Below are 20,618 nucleotides of genomic sequence, written 5' to 3'. Positions count from 1 at the left end.
TCTCTCTAAACCACACAAGCTCCCAATGATTTCCTTCCTGCAATACTAATCTCTCCCACTCCCAATTCATCCAATGCCAGCACTTTTTTTTTCTTTTTTTAGAAAGGGGAGTGGGGAAGAAGGGGGGGAAGGGGAGGGAGAGGGAGCAGTGAGAAACAGAGAATCCCAAGCAGAGGCTCCCCGCTCAGCAGAGAGCCCGACACCGGGCTCGAACCCACGACCCTGGGATCACGACCTGAGCTGAAATCAAGAGTCAGACACTCAACCAACCGAGCCACCCAGGTGCCCCCAATGCTAGCACTTCTTCGAGGTCTGAGGTGGGGCCTAAGATTCTGCATTTGTAACACACTCCTGGGAGATGCTGATGATGCTAGTCCATAGGTCACAGCTCGAGGAGCAAAGCTTCACTCAACATGATCCTGGAATAAAGTACCTAGTAGGCAGTCCACAAGCACAGGCCAGATGACCATCAATCAGGAAAGTACAGATTTCCAGACTAGGTAAGAAACTGGACTAGATGCCGGGGTCTCTTCCAGTGCTCCAATTCTATGCCCTCCCCCCTCAGATATCCATGCAGTTGTCACCCAGTTTAGACCCGTGAAGTCTGGCAAAGCTATAGGCTAGCAGGGATTTCTTCAATTATCACATTCACTAGATTCTGACTCGGTAACTATTCACAGACACCTCTGGTTAAGTCTACTCCAATATCACAAATGTTTCTACAAGTATAAAGATACTGTACAAAGGGGTACGCATAGTTGTGCTTATAAGAGTACCTTAAAGACAAATGAACAACACTACTTTCCTTTATCCACCAGCATTATTTGAAGGTTGAGGCGACTGGCGTTAATCTGTCAGTTTCTTAGAACCAGGAAGGCTAGCAATCATTTTTGTTTTGTTGCTCAGTTGTGGGGAAGGGGTGGAGGTGGGAGACCTTACACATATCTCCAGAAGCAGGAAGCAATGACAGGTTCCAATTCTCTATTAGAAGCTGCACACCAGTTCAGGGTAGAAAACAAGCATTCTGACTGTACTAACTACAAGACAACCCCTACTTCTGGAAATGGACTTTTACGTGGTATCTTCAGAATGACATTATCCTCTGAAGTTCCAACATAATCTGCTTACAGAACTTTTGTCACCATGTATTAATAAGACAATACCAGTCAGACTGTGGTTAAAAACACTAAGTCCCTCTTACTGCTTTGGTTACAGAGCAAGGGATTTTGAGCACCTGCTTTATAATCACAAGGACCAGTAACTATTCTTCTGATTACACTGATGGTAACGTAATGGTTCTGTTAATATCCCCCATAAAATCAGCTTGTCAGGTGTTGATATTACTCCAAAGAGGTAACTGAAGTCTCTGTAAACCTGTGTCACAGAGGGCAAAAAGGTGCTAATGACAGTGGAAAATACACATTGGCAGGTGATTAACCTCGATGTTGATGAGTATGAATTAGTATTTTCATTTGAATTAGAAACATGACTTATTTTAGACAGGATCTGAATAACTTTTTTTTTTTTTTTTTTAACCACGGTCTTCGTCATAATTTAAAAACAAAACAGGTGCGCCTGGGTGGCTCTGTCGGTTAAGCGTCCGACTTCAGCTCAGGTCATGATCTCGCAGTCTGTGAGCTGGAACCCCACGTCAGGCTCTGTGCTGACAGCTCAGAGGCTGGAGCCTGCTTCGGATTCTGTGTGTGTCTCTCCCTCTGCCTCCCCTGCTCACGCTCTGTCTCTGTCTCAAAAATAAATAAAATATTAAAAAAATTTTTTTTCAATAAAAATAAAAACAAAACCAAAAAGCAACTGAAGACCTTTTTTCCAGTGATGCCATTCACATTACTACACGAGACAATATTCCACAGAGACATTTATTTCCCTTCTATTTAAAACAAAATTTAGGGGCACCTGGGTGGCGCAGTCGGTTAAGCATCCGACTTCAGCCAGGTCACGATCTCGCGGTCCGGGAGTTCGAGCCCCGCGTCAGGCTCTGGGCTGATGGCTCAGAGCCTGGAGCCTGTTTCCGATTCTGTGTCTCCCTCTCTCTCTGCCCCTCCCCCATTCATGCTCTGTCTCTCTCTGTCCCAAAAATAAATAAATGTTGAAAAAAAAAATTAAAAAAATAAAACAAAATTCATAACGGGCCATTAGTAAAGACTTAACTTGCCATATGCATAGTACAAGCTTTCCAGCCATGGATTCCAGAGCTAATATGTTGCTTTTGCTTACATGAACACTTCAGAACTGTGTTTCCTCCTAGTCCACACAAGAAGTCTTTAAAAAAGTTCCTTCATCAGTGGAGACCGAGCACAGTGAAAAATAACATTCTCAGATTATGACCAACTCATCATCGTCCAAATTTTACATTAATGCAGTCTACTATGTGTCACTAAAGTAAAAGAAAGTAACTGCCTCCGGGGGCACCTGGCTGGCTCAGTTGGTAGAACATGCGATTCTTAATCTCAGGGTCGTGAGTTCAAGCCTCACGTTGGGTGTGGAACCTAGTTAAATAAATAAATAAATAAATAAATAAATAAATAAATAAATAAATAAATAAATGTTAAAGAATAAAAATTAAAAAGAAAAAACCGACTCCAAAAGATAATCACATTTCCCATAATTCCAATAAATCTGAGGAAAGCAAAACCCTCACAGGCCTTAAAATAAGAAATAAGAGAATGTCTTTCAAATGTACTGCAGGACCCCTGCACCAGGCTTCAGGGCAACATCAAGTATGTGCACATTTGCATTTCCTTTTCAGAAAAGCAAAATTCATATTTGCTTAACCCAGGATTTATATCCTCACAAACTCTGATACCAAATGGAGCCCAAATAATTCAAGTGGATAAAAAGGCCCAGATGACTGTCGTAGCAGTGAAAGAGGAAGGCTCCTGACTCCACTGTGTGAGGCCCCAGAGGGCCCTTGAGCCAAGTCTTGAAGGACCCGAAGGACTAGGCTGTTGTCTTAATTCTGGGATCCTGAATTGTTTGAGGAGCAGCCATAAATTACTAGTTCAAAGTCCAGTCAGACTGAGTTTATCCTCTAAGATTTACTAAGTACCTTTCCATCAAGGGATCCTAGAAAATTCAAATCAGTCATCTTTGATTCCAAAGCACCTCTGACCTGGTAGATAATTACTGGATGGGTGGATGGACGGACGGACGGGTGAAAAGTGTATGGTCTGCCACTGTCACTGAGCACCAGGGTCCCCCATCTTCCTTAATGGGCCCTAATTAAGTCTAATTAACATTTGTGGCAATTCACCGTTGCTAAAAATAATAGAACCACACTATATTTGTGTAGCATATCACAGTTTACAAAGCACCTCCACATGTATCACCAAATCTGAACCTCACAAAGTTCTCTGAGACTGAGTTATTTTATCACTTTTCTCCTCCTCTTTCTCTAATGAGGCTTGAAGAGGTTAAGGGGCTCATTACAGGTTTCCCATCAAGTAAAGAAGCCCACAGCCAAACCCAGGTGGCTAGTCCCCAGTCAGCACTCCTCCCACCCAAGACTAGGGCTTGGTTCATAACAGCCGGTACCGCTGTGCCAGGCACTTTCACAGATTTCAGTTGATCTGCTCAACAACCTCATGGGACATGAAGGTATTGCCTCTTTCAACAGAGAAGGAAAGAAGCCAATGGAGCCCTAGGGGCAGCAGCAGATGCAGAACTCAAGTCCAGTCTTAACTATTTCAAAATCCGTGCTTCCTAAACAATGATATGCTCAAGCTGGCCCCAGAAGGTTATCAGGGACAAGTTCTCCACATTCAGCAAAACAAGGTGGGTACTGAGGAGTTGATTCCGGGGTCAGATGCCTGGACTTGAATATTGCCTGTGCTATACTCACTGTACAAATCCAGACAAGTTACTAAACAGCTCTGTGACTCAGTTCCTCTATCTGTAATACTGAAGTAATAACACAGTCTACCTCGTAGGGCTGTTATAATTAAATTAGCTAATATATACAAAGGACTTAAAACACTGCCTAGTATGTAGTAAGGATATAAACGTTTCCTAAATAACAAAATATTATTCAATTTTGTGAACATTATATATAGTAGGATACAATTATGCTGAGGAAGTTTAATTCTTTGCACTTGTTTCTTCAAATTAAAAAAAAATGCCATCTGGTTTGTCATTGTGGAAGAAATGTTACTTGTAAACACCTAAATAAGTTTGGCAACGGCATCATTATTTCATTTAGTATTTTAGGGCAATGGGTCTGGAGATTTTCTCCTTAAATATTCATGGATTCAAGTCCGGAATCCACTCCAGCTAAGACAACTTTGAACTTGGGTAATACAGCTAAAAGCCTACAGAGAAGAATCTCAGCTCTCCAACAAAGAGGGTCTGATAAGGCCACGAAATGCAACGGTAGTACAATTTTTGTCTTGTGGTCCCATGACTAAGAACTGGTCACTAGAGCATGAGAGCCTGCTCAGGTGGTAGATGTTCCAACTTGACTTGTCTAGGTTTGACATTTAGGACCCACTAAAACTATTTCATCTTTCCAGGGACTTCATTTACCTATAGCACTAACGTGCCAGGACTGCCATTAGGACACTGGTCCCGTTACACCATTTTCAGCTCAGAGTTATTTGACATTATGTCCTTGTCATCTCAATTCATGGCCACCTACAGAAACCCCTTCTCAGTCCAACTCAGGAAAACCTCAAAGCACCACTAGCAGAGCTGTTACTGATTTTGATAAACATGCTAGTCTTCGTTTTTCTATATTCAAAAGATAAATCCTATGTGCTCCACAGTGACCTTCAGAGTAGTCCCCAGAAATTCTTCAGAAGGAAAAAAAAAAAAAAAAGGAATCTCTTCAGCATAAATAAGCAGCTGAATGCTCCCTAATGCAATGTGTATATTGCAATATATATATAATGTATATTATACAAATTCTTACACACACATTTGTAGACACACATATATACATGTGTATCTATACATGTGTCTATACATCAGCATTTTATATTCCAGCTGACCCCACTCCCATCCCAGCTACTTCAGGATGACAAAGTATCCACAGGAAAAGAGAATCCTGACAGATCCATATTCCAGAAGCACATGAGTCCTGGAAGTAATGGTCACAATCTGCTACTGGGAAATTAGGGAGTAAAAAAGAAATGTAGTGGAAATCAGATAAGCATCCTTCTCTTTCTCCCTATTTTCTTCAACAAATTCAAAATAGCTTCTAAACCTAAACTGTCCTATATCATAGATTCTAATCTCAGTTAAAAGACAAACTGAGGAAAAGTGGCATTTAAATCAGTGAAGAAATAACTCAACTATTCAATAAAAAGTATTGACACAATTTCTTCCCTACTTCCTATCTTTCTTAAACAGATTAAAATTTTCAGCAGAGAAAATAGAACTGTCAGATACTACAGGAAAATACAGGAAATTTCATTTTTTAATCCTAGGATAGGGAGTCTTTTTAAGCATGACACAGAACCCTGAAAATCTAGAGGAAAAGACTGACATAAAAGTGTAACGGATAAAGAAAATACTAGTGACTTACAAAATAAAGCTAGTTTCCCTAAACCAACCTATAGACCAGTAGGAAAAAGGCAAATATCAAACAAAAAGTGAGCAAAGGGATATAAATAAGCCATTCACAACATAAATACATTACAATTAAGATGTGAAAAAAATGATCCACATAATTAAGAATGGCAAATTTTTTCAAATCAAGATTTTTTTCTCCCAAGTGTATTTAGCCCACCCACCTACCCCTCCCTCCCGTCGGTAAATATGACTACCACCTCCCATGAACATCCTGCCTGAACATTCAATGCAGAACGCATGTGTGGGGCATGTATAAGAGAAAGAGTGTCCTCCAATTACAGTAGAATTTACTTCCTCCCATAAGGAGAGATCGTTATTGCATAAAACTGAATGTCAGCTGCCCCCGGCCATACCACCTCTCCAAGAGACCATCAAGAGAAATTTCTCCTCTGTTTCAGCATCTGGAGTACATATTCTACATGTCAGATGCAATGTATTTTTACCCTTTTGTACTTCTGCACCTTAAAAAGTTCCCTTCCTCATATTAAAAATGAACAGTCATCTTTGAGGAATTAATTGACTCAGTAGATTAACTTCCCTATAAGGAAAGCTAAAACTTTTGCTTAAGGTAAATGCTTAAATTAAAATAGAGCCTAATATAGAAGGAAATCTTTCTCATACCCCTAAAAATATTCACAAACTGTCTTTTTGCTGACAGGAGCAGGAATTTCTTTCTCTGTTCTTCTCCCTCTCCCCCTCTTTTAGGGAGAGAAAGGAGATATTCAAAACAGGAGATTTCATGATAAAGACTTCCAAAACCAACAAACGACAAAAGCCCAAAGATTACTGAAGTCAGTTGTTTTGGTTTTTTTTACATGAGACAAAAGTAGAACTGAGTATGTGTACCTGAATCAGCTATGCTCTTTTCATTGTGAGAAGACATCTTTAAAAATTTTGTTGAAATAAAGAATATAACAAACACTGAATCTTTCCAATGAACATATTTAAACGAGAATTTTTCTTCAAAATCTCTTTTTAAAATTTTTCCCAAATATTTTTAAAAAGTCAGTGATTTCTTTTTACAGTTCCATTCTAACAATTTCAATTTCAAAGTACTAGGCAAATCACCATTGGTTTTCTGATTTTCTAGTACTGGAAGTCCTCTCAGCCAACCATCTGTCAACTTTAAAGTTCTATCATTAAATCCCCCAAAGGGTAACATTCTAATTTCCCTCTATGCAATTAAGATATCCAACAGCTCCATTAAAAGCCCCCCACCCTTATGTCTGTCAAAGTGATGGGCAACCTCTCAAAAGCACTGATGACAATGAAATGAAACCAGAAACACCTTGAAGTCACAGAAAAACCACCAAATGTGGTAAGTACACTCCATTTTTCTTAACTTTCATTTTGAATACTAAATATAAGGAGGATCCAAAGATCATAAATTCGTAAGCAGGCAGTGCGGTGAGAAAAAGAACAATGGACAGATAATCCAAATCATGAGTGCTATTCCTAATTCTGAGAATGACTTACTTGATCAATGATCTTGGACCAGACACTTAACCTCTACGGACTTGTTTAGGATCTCTGTGGGATCCTAAAGTCTATCATCTAATCAAAATAACAACACAAAAATTCCATTTTCTTTAAGTGCTTTTTCTCCTGAGACTCTAGGCACAAGGAGACAGGCACACACCTCAGCAAAAATTAAAGCTAACAATCCAGTAAGTTTTGTACATCTGAATACCTCAAATACAGAGTTATCGTTACAGTAAACTTGATAAACTGAATTATGATTATTATTGCTTTATATGTCAACTTAAGAAAAAACTCTAGGGGTGCCTGAGTGGCTCAGTCACTGAAGCATCCAACTTCAGCTTAGGTCATGAGCTCTCCATCTGTGGGTGGTGGGCGCTGACAGCTCGGAGCCTGGATGGAGCCTGCTTCGGAGTCTGTGTCTGCCTCTGCCCCTTCCCCACTCGTGCTCTGTCTCTGTCTGTCTCTCTCTCTCAAAAATAAAACATTAAAACAACAACAACAACAACTCTAACTTTTAAAAGGATGCATTTCTTTAAATCATCTCCAGCATGCTGAGGTCTAGGTTGGGAGGTAAGGCTGGCGGGGAGAGAGAATGAACCAAACATTACCTATGCTGTCATTTGTCCAAATCTATACCAAAAAGGTGGTCTACTTTGGCTGTCAACCGCAGGCTATCTTGCGTATACGAGGTCCAAGTCGATTCCTTTCTCCCTGACAAAATGCAGGAGATTTGACTCTTTTAAGCCCACGGGCAGGTCTTGTAAAACAAAACAACTACAACTTTTAGCCTTCCTAATGGGAAGAAAAGGTTCTCGAATGGAGCCCCAGTATGATAAGAGTTGAAAAAGATCTTAGGCTTATTCCACTCCAACCTCATCATCAGGAAAGCAACGCCCAGGATAGGTTAATAAAATGAACACCCAAAGTCAGACCAACTTTCAGACTAATTTCCTTAAACTACACACCTTCTTTTCTCAGAGTGTGAGATAAAACCATATAATTTTTTCCCAAAAGTTATTTTTGAAAAACCAACAAACAAGGATACTTTCACCCGACCCCAGGACACATCAGCCAAACTCAAGAACCATAATGTAGCACCCATTCAGGACGAAGACACCACCATACAAGCTCTCAAGATAGATGAATGGGAAAAAGACAGAACTCCTAAGGAATATATTTCTCATCATTGACAAAATAAAAAACCAAACTGGTTCTGTGCATAAAATTTCATTCTTTGGACTACGTGTCAGGAGTGAACGGACTGTAAAAATCAAAGTAATTCTTGAATAGGCAATGAAAACAAGTACAGATCATACTATCACTATATTCAAAAACATGCCTCATATTTGAAAAGAAAGCCCAAATATTCTAACATGTTGTTAACGGAGGGTATATGAAAAGATTCATTCTCGAATTTTTTACCAAATGTATGAGTCGGTAGGAATAGCAAAAAATACAAAACTCTTCCTGCTTGAAAAGAATGCAGGGGGAAAAAAACAAAGCTAAAAAGAAAAATCAACCAATTCAAATCATCTCAAACCTCAAAGTTCTAAAAGACTTTTCACTCCTTATTTAAATGGCCTAAAGCAAAATTATTTCAAATTGTGCTCAGTCTTCAACTGAATGCTTTCATATAACTGGAAATGACACTAATTTCATTTGGGAAAGTATATGCCAAAAGTTCTGAATTTTGGGGGTTTTTTTGCCAAAATACTGATACTTACAAACTTACAAAATGTGTACAACCTACAGATAGACTTTTCCACTCCTTTTCTAATAGCACCTCGAGTCTCCAAACTCAGAAGCTCCCGGACTTGTACCCGAACAAGATACTTTATCTTTAAACACATTTTACAATGTATTAAGGCAATCTCAAATGTAAAAATACAACAGGGAAACAACTGTTTCAGCAAGAACCTGGCTTTCTTGGAAGGTTATGCTTTGTTTCATTAAACATACTAAAAGGTACACCAGGCGTATGTTACACACGAGGTATACAACAAAACCATTCTACCTCCAAATCAAAGTGTAATAACACTTCAGTAATCCCATAACTGTCATCATGTTGGATTCTAAAGTACGGTATCACTCAACCTAGAGGAGTTGCTATTTCATAGTTAGCCAAATATCCTAACGTTTTTTAATCCAAATATCACTAAAATCTATTCTTTCCAGATCTCTGAGCTTCAAATTTATCAAAATTTCCCAAAGCCTAGAGTTGAAGTCTCATACAAATCAAAACACAACCAGTCACCACAGACTTAGGTTGTAAATACCTAATATGTCTAAAGAATCCACATGGTCAAATTTTTTGTTTTAATTATACTATCTTTAGAAAACCAAAGGTAAGTATAAAAAAGGGTTTGCCCCAGAAGCACAGGGACAGGAGGCCAGATTCAAAGGCCCTCATTACCAGGGCTGCACCAGATGCCTGGGATTAAAGAGGTGGAGTGGGTTTTAGAAGGTGGGATTCTTTTTTTTTTTTTTTTTTTTTTTAAGGCTTCATTTTCCCAGACATTTTGGTAACTTCTCTTTTTCAAAATGTCAGGCATCTTTTTTAAAGGAAAAAGCTTTTCTCCTGAGCGGCTTCAAGATCTCCTGACTTTCACAGTACAACAATTAAACCCGTCTCCTGTCCAGATAAACTGAATTGTGTTCAACCCTGGCACGTAACAAAATCATTAAATCTAAGATGCCTCATTTGACAAATGTCTCATTAAGTTCATCTCAAAGTTGAGGTAAGAGATGCCTTTGAAAAGAAGGGGGGAAAAAAACACCTGTTAACTCTAAGAAAACTTGGGAGAGAGAACTGCTCTCTTAAAATCCACACAGAGCTTCACTCACGTGAAAGAGAAGATATTAATAGTATGTGGCACATCTAAAATCTGCTGCCATGGGAGAAATGCCTCCGAGTGTATGTGTGTTTAACGCATCCCTGGGGACCCAAACAGGATGGAAGGCTGAAGAATCAGGGCATGCACCACCAGCTGCTTAACAAAATTCCACAAATTCAATTCAACAAATGTTTAAACTAAAATGCCAAGTATTACACCAGGCTTGGATCATAAAGAATGTCAATGACTGTTACGTTACCAATAAATCAAATGCAGGACTCTTAAAAAAAAAAAAAAAAAAAAGAGCAAGAAACCAAAACACTTTACACTTTAAAAAATAATGACCTTGAGGTAACCAATCATTTAAGGTGGTTGATTTAACAATCTTCTAGCAACAAAAAGATACAACTCTTAACCCGGAAACCTTACAAACTAACTTACACACATCTCCTCTCCCTGCATTATTTCACCCAGCACAAAAGACACACATTTTAGAAGTTTCAGAAGCAACAATGAAATTCAGGGAGAAGAGCTTACTCTCTAGCTCTGTATAATGTACGAATGACAAAAATAATCATAACAATAGCATAGTAACACTAGAAAAGCACTATCACTAAAGTACCAGTAATTCTATTCTAAAAAGACTTAAGCAAACCTTTTATGATGTATATTTTCAATACTTTACAAGTAAGGCTATGTTTTAAAGGAACTGAATTGTCACACCTCCACCCTGAAAAGTTATCCACTTTTCAGATGAAGTGTTAATTTTCTAGACCCAATGAAGATTTACTGTTTAACAAATAAGGCATGGTCAGATAAAAAAAATAAAGTCATTAAGTAAACTTCATTTCCTAGCAACTTAAATGCAAGTATCATTGTTTGCAACCAGAATATTGACAACACTTTAGTATAGTACTCTTTCTGTAGTGCGTATTAATTTGCCAGTCTTGGTACTCTGCGTGTTCAAAGGCAGCATGATAAAAAAAATAAGACCATCAATATTTCATAAGGAATACCACTTTGGACTAGAGGATAATATCACCTCATTACCAACAAAAATAGCATATTTTCTGCATGCTTCTAACCAACTGAAAAATTCAAGTGTAAATGAAATTCAGCATCGATTCATGGAAAGTGATATGAATTGCAAAACAGAATAGCCCAGCTCTCTATATACTCAGCTCTGCCAAGGACTGAAAAACCACAAGCAAGAGGCAAACCTCTCTGTGCACGTTTCTCTCTCTGAAAAGAGGATTGACATCGACTCCTCCCTAATAATGTTTTTGAAAGGACAAATAAGATAATTTATGTGAAAGCCCTTTAAAATTTGTGAAGATGATAAAACCCAACATATTAATAGATGTTCTCAAACCACAGTTACGAAGGAAAAGATAGCATGCAGTTGGTACCAAAAACAACAAATATAAAATGTAAATCTAAAACAACAAAATTAAAGTTAAACCCTTTGTTCTTAAAATTGAAAGGACTGTTCAAGCACACATTGGTGTCACATGTTCATAGCACGTTACTCAATACTGCTGTAATTATAGTAATAAGAGCCTGCTGGTCAATATTACAGCTTAATGCTGAACCACCCCTTCTCAGTTTCCATGCAGGAAACCATGTAAGGTTTGATCATTCCCAAAAGAGAAAAAGAGAAGAAATATGAGGGGTTAGGAGATTGTTCTCCTGAGCAATCCCAAAAGTCCCATAAAAACATCTTGTCCAAGATTTCACTAGGCACAGTGGGTGTGCTCTCCATTCTGCCAACACCCTTTCCCACTATTACAATTGGAACTGAAATAGCTAAACCACTAAATCTAAAAGGTGGCAGAACAGAGTCAAAAAATATATAGTTTAACACTGCCCTTGGCCAATCACTCAGACTCCCTGGGGAGTCCAAAACACAAAGCTCATTAATGTTTTGAAGTCCATAACTTACATCAAGCCACATAAATTTTTAAACTTTTTAACCTAAAATTACTCTCTTCCAAGCAAAATTTAAGATAGTTAACTTTAAGAGGAAATTAAATGTTAACATACTTAAAATACTTAAGACCAGTAACTTCATATACAGCCACTTAAATTTTGTCATATTTTAAATCAGCAGCTTAAAGAATGCTTGAAAGATACAATTTTCAAACTAAGTTTTCATTAACAACTCTGTAATTAGATAGCACCTTTCGTCCAACACCTTATACCTCATTAAAGACTTCCATTTTACTTTACCCAAATAAGTATTAAATATTCAAAGCAACTGCGAGCGCCTTTCAAAGACTTTTAAGAATAACTTGAGTCAAGTTATAAATACTAAAATTCCATTGAAAGGTGACCTTCAAAAGAATGAAAGTTCTCTGTCGAACAAGAACTTCTCAAAAAAAAAAAAAATAGCTAACTAGATAACTAGATAGCAGATAATGAATTCAATTTAAATACAGGAAAGTATTCAAAATGCTTCAAAGGCAACTTCCTAATCTATCCTTAACTCCAACTACGCACCTAAACAAAAAGACACACAGCAAGAAATTTAAAAGTCATACCTAGAATTATAAAAACAAATGTGGCATGCGACACCTTTATCTAAAATAAACTTTAATTCTCTTTTTCCTAAGGATAAGAAATACTACCAAAATGTAACACGTTCTCGTTGGGTGTCCTACTACATTCATTCGACTGCCAGGGTTAATTGCTAGGAATCTCCTCCAGCGAGGCACAAACCCTCATTTGCCTGTGAAGTCCTGACGGTGTTCCCACAATAAGTAAGACCACCTTATTACAAGGCCCTTTTGTTCATCAATAACTAAGCTTCCTTGCAAAAGTTCAAGTACCATCAGCGCAATTTAGTTCTGTGGCAAATGCATGTCAACAGAGACATTTTATGTATTACTTTGGATTTAAAATAGGCTCAACTCTGTGTAAAAAACAAACAACCAGACACCTCTATAACAAGCATCTTGCTTCTGGGACACCTGTACACTGGCTTCACATTCAAGGACAGGTTGGATACCGCGTGTGACGCCCCCGTTTTATTAGCCATTTTGACAAGCACATACACAGAAGTATGTATGTACTTATGTTGTGCACACAGAAATGAAGTTAAGAAACAACTGCTGCTTTTCATAAACAAAAAAGATCAAAATGCCCACACCAGAAATTTGACCTAACCAGAAAGAAAATGTGTCACTTTTAGATTGATAAGCTTAAAAAAAAAAAAAAAAACAAAAACAAAAACAAAAACAACAACACTGTATATCAGTCACTTAGAATATTTTAGACACACTTGAAGAGGTAATTAAGGGAATCAAAGATTTAAATTTCATGACTAGGACACCCAAAACCTTTCCCATAGACATTTATCATGATCAACACAAGGACAAGAGACACAGAGCTTTTTATGTATAAAATGTTCAATACTGTTTATTCTACATATCCCCTCCTCTCTATATACTTCATTCCACGTAATTGGTTTGGTGATAAGGGCATTTATCATTCTCATGTTAGCATTCTCATTCCAAGTGTGATTACCATTTAATGCTTTTGTAAAAATAACAGTATTTTACAAAACACATGAGCTCCAGGAGATAAGGATGCACTTGCTGTTCCTACATTTAAAAAAAAAAAAAAAAAATCACTGATTTTCTAGGCCATAAACTTTTAAAGCCATGTCTTTCAGTTGAGATGTTATCTGCAGATGCCACAAATGCTATAATATCATGATATGGTTTTCTTTAGAAGACAAAAATCCATCAGAAATCCACTTGAGTTATAGTAAAACTTCAGTGAAACTTAAAAAGACACCTCACCCGGAATGCTCCTGGTCTTGCATATTTCAGTGTGGGAGTAAAGATTTATTCATTGACTCAACTGCCACTAAGACACCAGTTGGACCAAAAAAACATTAAATTAGAAAGAATGGCAACAGATTAATCAGGTTACAAATAGGATTACTTTTCCACCAGCACCTATACGCTAGAATTGCAAAGCTAGGGAAGAGTTAAGTCTTCTAATTCTATTATGCTAACTTTATTTTAAATAAAATTTCTCATCACTAAGAACATAATTGGAAAGGAAATAAAGGAAACATGCAAAGATGCAAACAAATATAAACCTCAAATATAACACCCAGGATGTATAGCTCCCTAATTTGGTATCTGCCAAGTCTTTAATCAAAAGAGAAACATTAGTCACCCCTAGTAAGAATTAGATCTAACACGTCAGTCGTATCTCCAAAAGCTGGAAAAAAATAAAGAGAAAAGTAAAAAAGTTTTAAGCTCGAACTGAAAAAAAAAAAAAAAAAAGGAAAGAAAAAGAATCAATGAATGAGGAAGATTTTAGATCACATCTCAAGATATGGTAACCACTTCAAATATTATTGTGATCCCTGCGGCCAGTCACACAGTCATGGTCAGATCTAGCTAGAAAGGCTATAAGTCAGAAATGAGAAAAAGAAATGACACATCACTTTTGATGGGAGAATCAAACTTGCAGGTGAAACCGAAATAAAGCAAAAAAAAGCTCTGGGGAAAAAGTCTCACGAAGAGGGGTCCTATCTGCCAGCGAGGACTAAGTGGGCAAATAAGCATGACAGCATGACAGCTGAACCGGATGACGAGAAAGGAGCTCCTGGGAGTCATGCGAGAATGGCAAACGGGGACAACTGCACAAAGAGTGACCTAGAGCATTTCTGTTGCTCAGGTCCCCCCCCCCCCCGTCGGTATTGTGTGCACGAGACCGTTTACCTGCAATCCCAAACCGCCTCCAACCCAACGTGCCCAGGAGGGGAGGCCTGAAGGAAGTGCCCTCCCTGTTAACATGAAGTCCTATCGCCGTTCTCAGAAGTACCTGCCACCTGTACTTCCTGGTGGCTGTGCCACCTTTTCCACATCGCTTCCCAACCTCTGAGCCCTCAAGACTGACGGCAAGTCTCGGGTATTAAAACTGCTCGATATACTACTACACAGATGGTCCGTGAAAGCTGTAAAGAAGCAACAAAGACTCCCGAGGACCCGCGTTTACTCCTGGTTGGCACTCAACTCCTCGGGATCTGGAAGTGTTTACAGCCCGCACGCCAAAACACAGGTGATTCCCTTACCTGCATAGAAGCGGATGAGGCAGCCAATCTCCGAGTCCATGCCTTCCTCCTGCACCCTCCACAACTCCCCAAATCCCAGCTGGAAGAGGTAGTCATTTTGGATCTGCAATGGCTTCTCGTCCGCCTCCAGGCGCCGGGTGGTCTCTCCGTGGAGCTGCACGTACAGGGTGGGCGGCGGAGGCGCTTTCTCCGAGGCCGCCCCGTTCCCACCCGGGGTCGACTGGGGGCGGCCGAGGGCGGAGGCTGCAGCCGCCTTTTCCTCCCTCGGCCGGTCCCGGGCGGCCCCTCCCGGGCCATCGGCCGCCCTCGGCGCTTTCGGCTGCAGCGGAGGCGGAGAGGCCGTCGGGGAAGGCGGCCGGCCGCCCGCTCCGGGCCGGGACGGCGCAGAGCGGCCGGGCAGGCGGGGCTGGCCCGGAGCCCCCGACGGGGCGGGATCAGCCTCGAGCTCCTCGGACGACGACGACGAGCCGCTGCCGCTGCTGTAGGGGTCCAGCCGGTCGGACACGCTCTCGGCGCTGGGGCTCAGGCTGAAGCTCTCCGTGTCGGAGGTCGGGCCCGCGGCTGCGCCGTCCAGGGACTGCGGGGCGCCCGGCTCCCCCGGGCTGGAGTCAGACGGCGCGGGGCTGGCGCGGGAGGAACGGCGTGCCCACCCGCCCGGGCCGCCCCGCAGCTGCAGGTCCGCGGGAGGCGCGCGCGGCGGGCCCCCGACGGCAGCCAGCCCGCTCCTCCCCGGCGGCGGCCCAAAGTCCCGGGGTTCGGCAGGCGCGAGCCGGGGGCCGACGTCGGGGAGCCGCTCCGCGCCGGCCGCGGGTCCGGGCCCCTTGCCTAGCACCTTCACCACGCCGCCGCCTTTGTGGCCCACCTGCAGCAGGCGGGCGGCCACCTCGCCGGCCGTGGTGTCCAGCGTGCAGAGCACCGGGCGCAGGTAGGTCGAGGCCAGGTGGCGGTCGAAGACATGCACGCAGCCCCGCTGGAGCTGGTGCCTCACCCAGTCCCGGTCCGACGGCTGCAGCTGCAGCATCTGCCGGTGCTTCAGGAGCAGCGTCTTCCTGTCCAGGCTCCGGGTGCACAGGGACGCCGAGGCCGAACAGGAGGCAGAGAGGCCGGCGGCGCCGGGGCAGTGCGAGGCGGCAGCGGCCGCCGACGACGACGACGAGGAGGACGACGAGGCGGCGGCGGCCGCGGACAGATTCCTCTTCAGCCGCCCTCTCCTCAGCAGGAGGGAGTTGGCGCCGCTGCCGGCCCCGGGCACCGGGGCAGCCCCGCCGGCGGTGGGCTGGGGCGCGCCGCGCCGCCGCCGGCGACCCGTGCCTCCCGCCCGGCCCGGCGGTGGCCCCGGCTGCGCCTCGCCGGGGGCCTCTTCCCGCGCCCCGCCGGTCGGGGCTGCCGAGGTCTGCGCGGGCTCCGGGCTCCGGCCGCCCCCGGCCGCTGCCGCCAGAGCCGCCAAAGCCGCCGCCGCCGCGGGAGCCGGAGCTCGGTCCTCCCTGCTGGTCTCTGGGAGTCGCTGCGCCGTAGCCGCGGCGGCGGGCTCCATTGCAGTGGGGCTTCGCGCTTCCCCCCCAGCTCCGGAGGCAGCGGGAGGAGAGGGAGGCGATGAGGCGAAGGTGGGAGACGGCGGCGCGGGGAGAAGGGAGAAGCCAATGGCGTTCCGCGCGGCCGTTCCAGGGGATTATGTGGCAATTCGGAGCATTCCGTCGGTGTCTCGGTGTTCCATTCCGCGCGCCCGCCCGCCTAGCCGCCACCGCCCCCCCACACACGCCCTCCCCGCCCGGGTCGCGGGCTCAGGAGCGCAGGCCCCGCCCGCTCCCCCCACTTTGCCGGGGCGAACCAGCCGCGTAGCTGGGCTCATTGAATATTAATCACGCGCCGGGAGCGGGAAGGCGGGCGGCGGGCAGGGCGGGAGCTCCACGAGGGCCTCATGAATATGCATCATTAGCATGACGGCATTCCTGGGAGAAGTGGAGAGAGCTGGAGGACGGCGGAGAGGCGGGGCTTCAGGGTAAACAAACGTGACGCGTGCGTACGAGGGCGGGGCGGGGGCGGGGGCAGTATCCCGGGAGGTGCCTGCGATGCCTGGGAGAGGGGCCGGCTGGGGAGAGAGAGAGAGGACACACACACAGACGCGCGCTGCACTTTGGGAGTTGTAGTTCTAGTGCTGGAACGAACATGCCGAAGGAAACAGGGCGAACCACAGGCCCCAGAGTTCCTTATTTTATGCCCCTCCTTCAGCCAGCCGCCGGCTATGGGCAGTGGGTATTGTGCCCTCTGCTGTTAAACTCTGTGCCCGGGAATGTTCTTGTTCATTAATTTGTGCCCAACCCGCCCATTCCCGCTCCCCAGAAGACTTTCGTTTTCCCTGCTAATTTAAAGTGAGGGCTTTGAGGGACGCTAACCGGTACGAAGGTCCCAGTTCCTTGGTTCTCACCTCCACCCATTGTATGAGATGCAAAAACACGCCCACAGCACCACAGGATAACCGTCCCTAAAAGTGGCCAACCTCACTTTCCCCACTTTTTCAAGTTCAGGGGAAGACAAAGTCCAATGGGCAATTGTTGAATACGCGTTTTCGAAATCGTGCAACCTGGAGCCTATCCTCTTCCACAGCCATATGCGGGAAGGAAAAGGCAAAGGGCTGCTGTCCTGTTTTTTCCCATTGACCTTAAAGTTTGAAGTAACTTAACGACAACGCAAAGCAGTGGAAAGTAGAAGAAATGGACTGGAGACGTGGGATATGAGATCGGTCCTGTGTGTTCCCTGTTACGTCTTACGTTGGTTTTTCTTAAAACATTAAGAAAAAAAAAAAAACGTTTTCTGCTCCTACAATGTTTAGTTGTGGTCTGAAAAGTTGCATTTTCTCATCGATTTAAACAATATTGTAGGCTAGACTAGAACAGGTTGCTATTCAAAAGAATTTAGTAAACATTTGTAATTGAATTACCATCCCCCCAGATTTAGTTTTATAAATTTTCACATGTGAGACTTGTCAACTGCCTCTATCCAGGGCGTCCCTTAACTTCAATAAGGTTAGTAAACCTGGAGGGACATTAGGGGGTGGGGGCAAACAAGCAAGGAGAGAAAAGAGAGAGATCAGGGGCACCTGTCTGGGTCAGTCAAGGGAGCATGAGACTCTTGATCTCCGGGCTGTGAGTTTGAGCCCCATCTTGGGTATAGAGATTATTTTAAAAATTAAAAAAAAAAAATCTTTTAAAAAAATCAGCTGGAACTTGTCGCTGAAATAATAGAAATTGGTAAGGGCAAGTAAAGCCATACTTAGGTTATCTACACTGTTTCACTGAAGAGGAATGGAGGAAGCTACCAGTATGAAAATAAATATTTCTCTTGATGCTGGAAAGTCTTGAGAATGATTTTTATATCTTTCTTTTGAAGTCTTACCCCTTGGCCTCATGAAACTAATTTTTATTGCATTTCATTTCAATCAACAGAACCAAGTTCCATGTTTTTAAAAATAGGGGGAATGCACATTCTCCCAAAAGAGATAAGATAGTCATGTCAATTAATTTAATAAAAACTATAAACATATTATATACTAGTCACTGTTAAGCAACCAAAAAAATCAGACACTGCCCTTGCCTTCACAGAGCATATAGATTACAAAGAAAGTCAACAAGTGAGAGCGATCTAGAAAAGGGAAAATTACAAGGTGCCATGGGAAAAGACAAAAAATACAACAAGGGGAACTGACCTTGTCCAGGAAGTCAGACAAAGAGACTACCATTGGATGAATTTTTTTGTAACGGAACTGGGTACTTGCTGAAGGATCTGTCTCTGAAAGAAAGCAAAGAGGCAGAAAAAAGGTAATGATACCGAAGATAAATTTCAACTACACTAATCCATATGTTGCCTTGAGTAGCTCCTAACACAAACTGTTCTAGAAACGAAAAGAATGGTATTTTAATTTATCTTTTATTTAATATGATTAAAAAACAAAAGGCATGTTAAACTTCAATGCTAAAACATAGACTGTTTACACAGTCTTCAGTCTTTATATTCATTAGTTCCTTAGTGGATTTCCTACAAACCTGTTTAATTTTTGCTATTGAAGAAATGTATATTAACTCCCATATAGCTAGCTGCTTTCTAGAGGTATTATTTGTTTAGCTAGTATAACAAACTCAGGAAACGTTTATTTTAATCATAAATACGATCACTATTGGCCTAACGTCCATTTGCACCCTAAGAAATTGTAGTACTGTACTTAATCTAGCTCTGGTTCCTGTCATTCAGCTTTATGCAATCACTGCCTTTTTATCCTCTAGGAATTTTGTTTAATCTTTGAAGGTATTTATAACCAAAACACCTCCTTTTCAAGGGGGAAAATTTTAAAGAAAAGGCATAGCTCGGAGAATTTAGTGTCCAAAGTACTGGAGGTGGGAGGGGTTGGGAGTCATCATACACTCCTGCCCTACAGCTGTGAGGAATTACCGATTTGGGAGAGGAGGGAAATAACGAATAAGGTTAATGTTAAAGTATCTCAGCATAAAGAAAAAAGGATATACATTCCAGCCTACAAAACAAAACAAAAAATCCTGTGTCGGGGGATAGGGCAGGGAAGAGAAAGAAGGTAGAATATAATTCTTACATAGATAAACGATTTCCTGCACGGTGTCTATAGTCTGAAAGATGCCATATTCCATTGTACCCAGCGTAATAAAAATCAGAGGTGAGGGAAGAACAGAAGGATAAGGGTTCACAGTGTGATCCATCCCTTGTTCCACCTCCAAACCTTCAATAAAGTTACCAAACTTGGGGGTGAGAGGAGAGGCAGAAAGAAAATGGGAGTTCATAATGAGTAGACAGTCCCCTTAACCACTAGATCAACTGGAACCTCGTAGTTGAAATAATAGACAAGGGCAATGAATAGATAAGGGCAATGAAACTTGTGCTTAGAACTTGGTAGTATCATGGAACATCAGCCAGACCATCTGAGCCAACCCACACTATATGATTTCTTCGAATAAGAAAAGGATTTCAGTAAAGGACAAATGTTTTCCAGACACCCATGAAATAGCAGCTTCTCCTAAAAGTTCAGTGGAGAATAGGCCAGTATCCTGAAACTGCATAACTCATGAATGCCCCCTACCCTTTTTAAGGTGTGCCAAATTTCAATCTAATACCACATTTCTGACAAGCCACACTTTGCAAAGAATCACATCTTAAAATGCTAAAAGATAATCCTGAAAAGAAACAACAGATGTAAAAGTTGCAAACCCTGATGCCAACTTGTTAAAATATTTTCACAGCTAAGTATAGAGAAAGAGAACATAATTTTCAATTTACAGCCACAGTTTATTTTATGCTGTGTGATTTATAACTGACTTGCTGTGTTTTGCATCTAGGTTAATCCTGTTTGCATCCTTAGATCCAAGATAAAAGAAACCATCTTTGGAATTTTTTTCTAATATAAGCAGTTGGAATTTTAATGGAAGCATGAATTGATAGCTGGGATGGTTTCAGTCTGAATTGTTAAGGGCTCAGCTGTGTCCAGAAATAAACTCAGAAAGATGCAATATACAATGTAATACATTTAGTTAGTACATTATGAACAAGGGATCTAATTATAGTTTCACATTCTTATATCCCTTGAGCTACTAGTGGTTTACCAT

The 20,618-nt window shown here is 42.1% G+C and overlaps 1 protein-coding gene across 1 annotated transcript in view; it reads right to left on the bottom strand.

Annotated features, from left to right (window-relative positions):
- PHLPP1 (PH domain and leucine rich repeat protein phosphatase 1) overlaps positions 1 to 16,638 on the bottom strand; it is a 213,891-nt gene extending 197,253 nt beyond the window's left edge. The window contains exon 1 of the mRNA XM_043559032.1: positions 14,995 to 16,638. Within this exon, the coding sequence (XP_043414967.1) occupies positions 14,995 to 16,528 (1,534 nt within the window). The 5' untranslated portion in view covers positions 16,529 to 16,638. The remainder of the gene's footprint in view (positions 1 to 14,994) is intronic.
- Between the last annotated feature and the right edge of the window lie 3,980 nt (positions 16,639 to 20,618).

The sequence above is a fragment of the Prionailurus bengalensis genome, chromosome D3 (assembly GCF_016509475.1).
Source record: "Prionailurus bengalensis isolate Pbe53 chromosome D3, Fcat_Pben_1.1_paternal_pri, whole genome shotgun sequence".
Classification (NCBI taxonomy): Eukaryota; Metazoa; Chordata; class Mammalia; order Carnivora; family Felidae; genus Prionailurus; species Prionailurus bengalensis.
Note: the sequence above shows the minus strand (reverse complement) of the source record. Positions and strands in the feature narration are given on the sequence as shown.